The following is a 9,025-nucleotide window of genomic DNA, read 5'->3' as shown; positions in this document are numbered from 1 at the left end:
TAATCATGTGTATAAAAGGCAAAGGCATGCCATATTCTTCCTTTACTCATATCACACCATATTATATATTTATGTTTGAAATTGCATGAAAAACAAGAGCACCTTGATATATTTTCGTACATACATCTATTAACTCGAAACACACCTCTGAACCGAAGCTAAAGTTGTTGTCCAGAAAATTACAGCAGCTGCTGCGCTTCCGGGGCTTCGTTTACGAGACTTTTTGCCATTGGGGCTTGAACCACCGACCAGACCCTCTTCCCAACATTCTAAGGAGTGGCTCCGACCATGGCTAAGGGCAAAAGCCAGCCACAACCCCAGCAAAACCGTAGGACAACCCGAAACTCCCACCCGAGGAACCATGCTGCGCGCGTGGGGAGTATGACTGAAGTTGCTGCCTTATTTCATTCCAGTGGTCATGTGATCGACCATGGCTTGATCTAGACCTGATGAGGTCTTGTATGAATCATGGCTAAGGGCTAAGAGCCAACCAAGATCCACCCAACCTCATAAAAACCGAAACCAACTCACACGAAGGAGAACAGAAAAATGAAACCGAGGGACACTTGTGTTGTTTCTGTCCAAACGACTTGGGACATGGCTCCAGCTATATAAATATTGCCAAATAACATAATTCATTTGATCATTTTGTGTTCTTGCAATGAGTTGAGTTTTTTACCCTAACGTTAACATGTTTTATTGTTATATGTCATTTGTATTGATCATGTTGTGTTTGGATTGCTTATGTGATTTGTTTGTTTGCCGAAAGAAAATACAAAACAAAACCACATATCCCAAAAAAATGGTTTTTTTTTCAATTTTTTATTATTGAGATATTTTGTTAACTTTTAAACACATAATGCATGTTTTATGTTATTAAGATATCAAGATATTATATTTTTTATTTATTGGGGCAAATATATTTCAAGATTTCTGTCTATAAATTAATATTTAAAATTTTTACAAAAATTATTGTATTCTCTATTCAAAATTTTTGTATTTAGATTGATAGAAGGTATTTGAATTTGAGTTTTTATGTGATTGCTTATATTATTTTTGTAGCATTATTTATAGCGAAAATAATAGGTGGACTAAAAAAATTTTGGTTGGTTTAGGAGTCCTCTTGTGGACGACAAACATGGATAAATTGTTAAAAAAATATAATATACAGTATATTTTTGGCATGCGATACGATTTTGTTATAATTCAATGATTATGCATGATTCTAAATTTTAATTATATCACAAGTTAACGCATGCTTTGTTGTTACTAGATATATTTTGTCAATTGTCTAATAATTTTTTTTGGTTTAAGAAAAATTGTGTGACTTTATATTATATTTTTAAGAATATTTTTTTTAATGATTTTACTAAAGGATTTTTTCATGATGATTTCGAGGCACCATTTTTTATTTTGTGTATTTTTTCTAAAAACAATTTGGAATATCTATGAGATAATGACGTTAATAAGGCATCTTCTCTTTATTTGAAAAAAATATCGGAAGATTTATAGCAATTGTTAATAATATGAGTTAGTATTTAATTTGAGAGTGATTTATGCTTTTTGTTTCTCGTGTATACTTCCATTTCTTTGTTATTGTACTAGATAAATTATTTTTAAACTTCGAGTTATCATTTTTCTCTTATCGAGGTTGTTTGTGTTATGATTTTTTTTATTCATTTTGATTAAAATTGTTGGCGGTAATTGAATTTTCTGATATTATATGATGTGTCTTCTTGTTTATATGAAAATAATTATGACAGTACACCAATCCAAGCTACGTATTTTGGGTCTTCTGTCCTACTAAGAGGGTAATAAATGGTTTCTGTGAAATATATAATTTCTTTGTTTTTTTATACATATTGTCTACGAAATACGTCAAATTTTGAACAAAAAAGTTAAGATAAATATAGTGGATGAAAAAAAAGACATGTTAAATAAAAAATAATGTTTCGTATTACTATGTCCTAATTTCTGTATTATATAATTCAAGCACAATTTTTTATAGATATTAGAAATTAGGTCTAACTAATATGAAACACATATACATATATATTAAATCGTATTTAAAGCAAAATGTTAAGATAAAAAATTATTCAGATTTAAATTTCAACGAAGCACAATGAAGAAGAAATTGAAGAATTGTATGTATACATTAAGTGTTATATAGTGATTATATTGCTACTTCGTGGTTTACGACATATGGATCTCATATAAAATGTTAATATTTTCAAAAAAATAAAATACTTTTTCAAAAAGAAAAAAATTTTAATTCAGAAAAAATACATGAAAAATAAATTGTGCATAATTCTCATTCTATTTATAAATGGTATGAGAATAATTCTAAAGCTTTTGTGGACACAATAGATCAATTTTTTGTGTATTTTATTGAGACATCAAGTTTCACTTTATTTCCTCCAATATTATCTCGATATATTTCGAGGTGGCTAAAAGGTTGTTTTTGTCTCTTTTTTTAGTCAAAGCGCCTAATCAACTAATTCATAAGATATATGATGCTAGCATAGAAAACTTCTCGCCAAATAAATTCACTTAGCCAAATATGAAATTCAAATAAATTCTAAAATATTTCATAAAACTAATTTTGACTAGCATAAAATGCTTATGAAATATAAACAGTTGTATTATTATATGATATATTGAATAAGACAAACACTTTGACATATATTTGAATGATATCTCATATGCCTATCTTAATTACGTTATTCGTGTCTTTTCTCAAGATTTTTAAAATATCATAATTAATTTTGTATGTTGTTCCACAAGATATAAAATATTTAAAAACAAAATGTAAACTCTATAGAAAAAAAATTGTTTTGTTTCAATGAATAATATAATATTATGTTCTAGACACAAAAAATGAGATTGAAACTATATCATCCTCATGACATGATGCACGCAATCATTGTTCCAAAACTTTCAAAAAATGACGAACAAGTTGATTTTCCTGAATTGAGTCAAATTAAACGATGACACAATTCTAAGATATAGTCATATGAAGAGATTTTCAAGTATTTTTTAATCACAGTGATTGAGAAATAGTTGTTAAATTTTTTAAAAATTTATATCTATATGTTGATAATATTGATACTAAAAATATAAAAAAGATATCACAAATATCACGATGTTTGAAGAAAGTGCAACACCATTCATCGGTTATGTTGTTTAATAATATATATGTTATGCATACTTTTAGTCACAAGTAAAAATCTATCACGAATATAAGCATTTTTTCTTAAGAGTTATAGTTGATGATTGTCAAAAACTGAAAAATCATTTAACAACAAAACAAATAGTCGAAAAAACAAGATTATCAAATAAAAACAATGTAAAAAACCGAAAAAATTTCGTGATAAGGAATCAAGCTACGAGCATGTCAGATCCCAGATGATGATTGTAAATAAGATAATAGATGTTAAAAACGATAAGATACTTGTTGAGTATACCAAAATGGTTATATGCCTATTATAACAAACTGCGACAAAGAGTTGTTCAGTTGTCAAAATCAACCAAGAAACATATTGAAAAGTGTGTCAAGTGGATAAGACAACTTCTCCGATTCATATAATGTCTATGGTCATGATTTTTTTTATTTTTTTTGTCTTAATTTATTTCAATTGATAAATACTATTAACCATGTTTTAATTCATTTAAATATGATCAAAATTTCGTACCTATATATTGTTCTTGTCCTGATGTGCGATCATTGAAATTTAACAAAGAAATACTTTTGTAACTATCAAGCGTTCCTATTGAAATTAATTTGTGGAACGCAAATTAAATCACAAAATACACCAAATTGTGAATACATTGGCTACGTAGGAAAAAACTAGCTAATTTGCACCTAAAAGTGGCAACACAAACTCAGCAAGAGTGTGAAGATTTGGACTAATCGCCACATATAGAAGTAGAGGAATTTTAGTAGCCCGGGATTACGGGTGGTGGTGGGGATGCATAACTAGCACCCAAGTGTGGTGGGAGGATGATTGGTTTGAAAACTGGAGCAGCTGGAGGCGGAGAGGGAGATTGAATTGGTGGTGGTGGTGGTGATGGGGGAGAGTATATTGGGGGAGGTGGTGAGAAAACCGGTGGTGGTGGTGGGGGAGAGTATATTGGGGGAGGTGGTGAGAAAACCGGTGGTGGCGGAGAGTATACTGGTGGTGGTGGGGGTGAATAGAGTGGTGATGGTGGTGGAGGTGACTGAACGTGGGGTGGAGGGGGCGAGTAGAATAGTGGCGGCGGAGGGGAGAAGACAGGAGGTGGTGGAGGCGAATGCACCGTAGGTGGAGGGGGTGAGTAGCCTGATGGAGGTGGAGGTGAGCTGACAGGTGGTGGTGGCGAGAAACTTGTAGTAACAGGTAAAACATCAGGTGGCGGAGGTGGTGTGTATGATACACTAGTAGGCGGTGGGCTGAAAGCCTTTGGCTGGCCTGGAGTTGGAGGGCTAATGTAAGTCGGTGGTGGTTGAATGCTTTGTGGTTTCACAATAGGAGGTGAAATAGGAGCATTTGGTCGCTTAGCAGTCTTTGGTGGTTGTGGAGGAGGTGGTGAAGTAGGCTTCGACTTTGGTTTAGGAATTGATGGGGATTGAGCCTTTGGGGGCTCGGCAACCTTTGGTGGTTGTTTGGGCTCAAGTCTAGGACTTTTTGGTGGCGGTGGTGAAGCATAAACTTTTTGTGGAGGTGGCCGTGAAGGCGAAAAAGGCTTTGGTTTTGGCGTTGGCTTAGGAGTTGAGGTTGATGGGGCATGTTTCGGTTTTAATGGCTGAATTTTCGGAAGATTGACAATCTTTGGTGGTTGTGGGGTCTCTGATTTGGGACCCTTTGAAATAGTTGGTGCAGGGGAAACCTTCGGTGAAATGGGTCGAGGTTTGGGATTTGGTTTTGGCTTTGGTGGTTGTGGTTTTGGTGTTGATGGAGTGGTCATCGATGGCGTATTCGGGCTAACTTTTGGTGGAGGTTTCGGCTTCGCGTTTGGTTTAGATGGTGTTTCTTCTTTCGGGTGCTTCGGCCCTTTTCCCTCATTCGAACCTCTGCATCCCGTTGAGCTGCAATCAACCTCCTCACTCAAGGCTGCTTCGCACTCCTTTTCCGATCTCTGCTCCAAGTCCTGAGTGAAACAGTTTTCCTTTCCATTGACCACAAGCCCCGGCATCACATTAGGATTGCATTGTGGATCCTTGGAATCAAAATAATTGGAAAAGAACGTAAAATTCTTCAAACTTGGTAATGTGCACACACTTTCAGAGACCTTACCCCTCAACTTATTCTTTTCAATGTTGAATATTTCCAGGCTTTGCAAGTATTCCATACCTTGAGGCAAGTCTCCAACAAACCTATTACTACTAATGTCGAAAATGGTGGTGGTGTTCAACAATGTGATTTCTTCTGGCAAACAACCAGAAAGATCGTTTTTCAATGCAATGAATTCGTCTAATTTTCCAGCCATCTCGCCGATGCTTTTTGGAATGCATCCCTTCAGCTTATTATTTGAGATCACCAAGACTGAGGCCGGGGAGTTGCCTATATTTTCCGGGATGCTAGAATAGAACCGGTTGTTGTTCAAGAAAATCGCATCGAGCTGCTTATCAAACAATTGTGATGGCAATGCGCCTTCAAAATCGTTGAACCTCAGATCAAGATACTTGAGGTCAGGAAGCTCCAACACAACATCCGGGAAAGGTCCCACAAATCGATTATTACTCAAGTCGAGCTCGTGCAGAATCGACAACTGTTTGATCGTAGGGGGGACAATTCCACAGAACCTATTTGAGTTAAGATGCAAAAGGCTGATATCTGCCAAGTACCCCAACTCAGCCGGCAAGTGTCCTGCAATGTCTGCATGGTTCAAGTCGACACCAGCAACTACAGTAACACTGTCATCATCGAGCGCCTGTTCGCAGAAAACACCGTTGTAAGAACATACATCAGGCCCATCCCATTTACTGGTGAAGTTGAATGGGTCGGAATAAATAGCATTCTTCCATGCCTGTAGAGCGATATAAGCCTTTTTGAGCCTAGAATTGGCGAAAACGAGGCCGTCGTCAATTTGGAAATCATATTCAAAAGAAAAACCGCTGCCCCTCGACAGAGTCAAAAGCTGCCGACGTGCAATGTAAGCCGCTTCTACATCCGTTATGGCCTTACAGAACGACACGAAATAGACTAAGGAAATAAAAAGAACGTAGCCGAAAGCGTTATTTTTTCGAGGGTTTGCCATTGCTACCCCCTAGGACATGCCCAAAGGACAAAGAAATAAAGGTTATTTACACCACCGCTGGATTTTGTGGAGGCGTTAGGGTGCTGGGGATATCATATTTTACGGGGCAAATTTCTTTTAACGCCTCTGGATTTTGTGTAACTTTTGTGCACAAAATGTAGGAGGCTTTGCATGAATTTCGATGGCTTTGTGCGGATGAATGAGGCCAAAAGTGCTAAAAATAGAGATGGGAGCTCATTTGTCGGAGTATTTTGACATTGAATATCATTATAAATTCGTGGCTGAAATATAACATATACATAAAATATTGGAATAAAATTTCTATCAAGCAAGCACTAATGGAAAAAAAATGAAGTAATATCAAATATACAGTCAATTAAAATCCTGCAAGATTAATATTATTCTTAAAACTAAGGTAGAGACTCAAATTCCAACCATTTCCTCCTCGGCCATTATTGAAAAGTAGGATTCATCCAGCAGATTACTAGTAGTTGGCAACAAATGAGAGAAAAAAGTGAACGAGGATTCCAACTTGGTAACATGTAAAATTTGTACGTAGAAGTTATGAAAAACTGGTCACGACAGAGTATAATGTGAAAAAAACTAATAAAAACTAGTTACTCTATACACACGATGCGCGTGTATACAGTCTTTTTTGTGATAATAAAACTTCTAAATCATTGGCTTTTCTCACTAAAAGCTTGGCAAAATATTATAGAAATTGAAAAAAGAAAGAAAAGTATTCGAAATTCAAAAATTCGAATGATTTAAGGAAACACGAACTCGCGGCGAATGCATCAGACCGGAAAAATGAGAACCAAGTAAATTTTATTATTTTAAAATTTCAAGATTTGTGGGACGAATTTTTATTTTATTTCCAAATTTTTATTTTCTGCACATTTTTATATACTGCACTTTTTAGGTTTCCCGGTAGGAATTGATTGAAGTATATAATAAGAAATAAGCTCGAGTGGAGAGAGCTAGAGACGTGTGATATTTCTTGAGTTTTAATTATAATAATAATAATTGTTATTGATAATTTCGTCTTCTAAATTTATATTTTTTGAGTTTTAATTTCACTCACGCGAAACTTAAGGAGATTGACTTCTGTGAGCAAAAGCAAGGCTTTGTTCGCCGGTTAGTTTTTAAAATGATATTACTTTTTCCTATAAAACTTTTAATTCAATATTTAATATTTAAAAATATTGTAGGAAAAATTACATTTTTTCAATAACAGTATTTTTTCATTTTTTTTTCATGTTATCAGAATTTACGGTTTGCAAATTTTTTTTTCAATTTCAATTTTCTTTCACCTGAGTGCTAACATAACATCGAACACATCATCATTTTTTTATTTTCAAATCATGATGTTCATATAGCTCAAACTAAACAAAACTAAAACTAAAAAAAACAAAAATTAATAAAATAAGATCGTAAATTGATCAACAAAAGACAGAAAATATAATTATCTCAAATATTATATATTGTCTAACAAAAAAAAAAAAAAACTATTTTAAGTTTTGGGACAGTTTGAGATAAGACCCTAGTCAAATATATTTTGTAAAGAGAAGCAATAGTTAGGGGGCGCCTAGGATTTTTCCCGCGTGACCCCTTGACACTCAAGTCAGGTCTCGACTCAAGGTGAAAGGGAATCAATTAAGTGCGGTATGTAAAGTAGTGCTAAGTGAAGTAATGTGTGAATGAATCAAACAATTAGCCATATCTGGGTTATTATATACGTTGAGATGACTAGTTATAATACCGAGAAAAAGTCGAACTTACTTAGGTTTCCTATTTAAAATTCTTATCAAAGCCCTGTAAATTAAAATATATCCTGAATATTTTGGTATATATTTAATCACATCGCTAGATTCTCAAGATTTCTGTCACGCCCCGGGACGGGGGTTGGTTGACACCGGCGTTGCTCTCAAATATTCATTTGAAAACAACAAGCCTCAGAAGTACAGAATCTCGTAAACCAGTCTTTTATTCATAATACGAAATAAATCAATTGTCTGTTACAACTCGAATACTGATGTTTTACAGCGGAAATGTAAAACCAAATATTACAGTATCTTAACAGATGCAGCGGAATAAAATAAACATAAACTGAGAACAACAGTCTTCTTCACCAGCCCCAGAACTGGATCTGTTCCTCTTCTTCTAACATTTCTTCAGTACTCTTATCTGAGATGGGTTTGGTGGGTGAGTGACTCAGTAAGCAGGGGCGGGAATAACTCCCAGTTTTCGAAAATCATTTTAATACAGAACAATATTTCAAGAATATACAGAAACTCTTACTTTCAGAACAGGAATCAGTATTCAGAAATCAGTAATCAGTAATCAGTATTCAGTAATCAGAAATCAGAAGTTTAACAAGTAAGCACTGAGCACATTCGTGAATTTCATGGCTAAACTGATATCAGTCCCCTATATGTTCTCTCCTCTAAGGGGTGAGGCCAGTAATCAGTAATCAGAATTCAGTAATGTTCAGAATATATATTCCTACCATTAGTTCACTAAGTTTCAGTGCTTCAAAATCAGAAATCGAGAATATACTTTGCTTTAAAACAGAAATCATCAAACGGGTTCTAAGATATTTATATATAAGCCCACTTACCGTAATTTGCTAAAAGTATTTCGGTTGAAATCTGAAGTCTGCTTGTTCTTGCTACTGGTTTCTGCTGCTCGAAAATCAGCACTCTCTTAGCTCAAATATTTCAAGTGACAACTCAAGATTTTGGTAAACCAATTCAGGTGTTTGAGGGTGATATTTATAGGCAATGTT

The 9,025-nt window shown here is 34.5% G+C and overlaps 1 protein-coding gene across 1 annotated transcript; it reads right to left on the bottom strand.

Annotated features, from left to right (window-relative positions):
- Positions 1 to 3,704: 3,704 nt before the first annotated feature.
- On the bottom strand, positions 3,705 to 6,463 carry LOC140827619 (pollen-specific leucine-rich repeat extensin-like protein 3). Its single transcript, XM_073190372.1, has one exon. The coding sequence runs from the start codon at positions 6,235 to 6,237 to the stop codon at positions 3,937 to 3,939; it is 2,301 nt and encodes a 766-aa protein (XP_073046473.1). The 5' UTR covers positions 6,238 to 6,463; the 3' UTR covers positions 3,705 to 3,936.
- Positions 6,464 to 9,025: the final 2,562 nt, after the last annotated feature.

Source organism: Primulina eburnea, chromosome 1 (genome assembly GCF_022965805.1).
Source record: "Primulina eburnea isolate SZY01 chromosome 1, ASM2296580v1, whole genome shotgun sequence".
In the NCBI taxonomy this organism is placed as follows: Eukaryota; Viridiplantae; Streptophyta; class Magnoliopsida; order Lamiales; family Gesneriaceae; genus Primulina; species Primulina eburnea.
Note: the sequence above shows the minus strand (reverse complement) of the source record. Positions and strands in the feature narration are given on the sequence as shown.

Coding starts and splice junctions, on each gene's coding strand:
- LOC140827619 (XM_073190372.1), bottom strand. CDS start 6,237: ATGGCAAACCCTCGAAAAAATAACGCTTTCGGCTACGTTCTTTTTATT.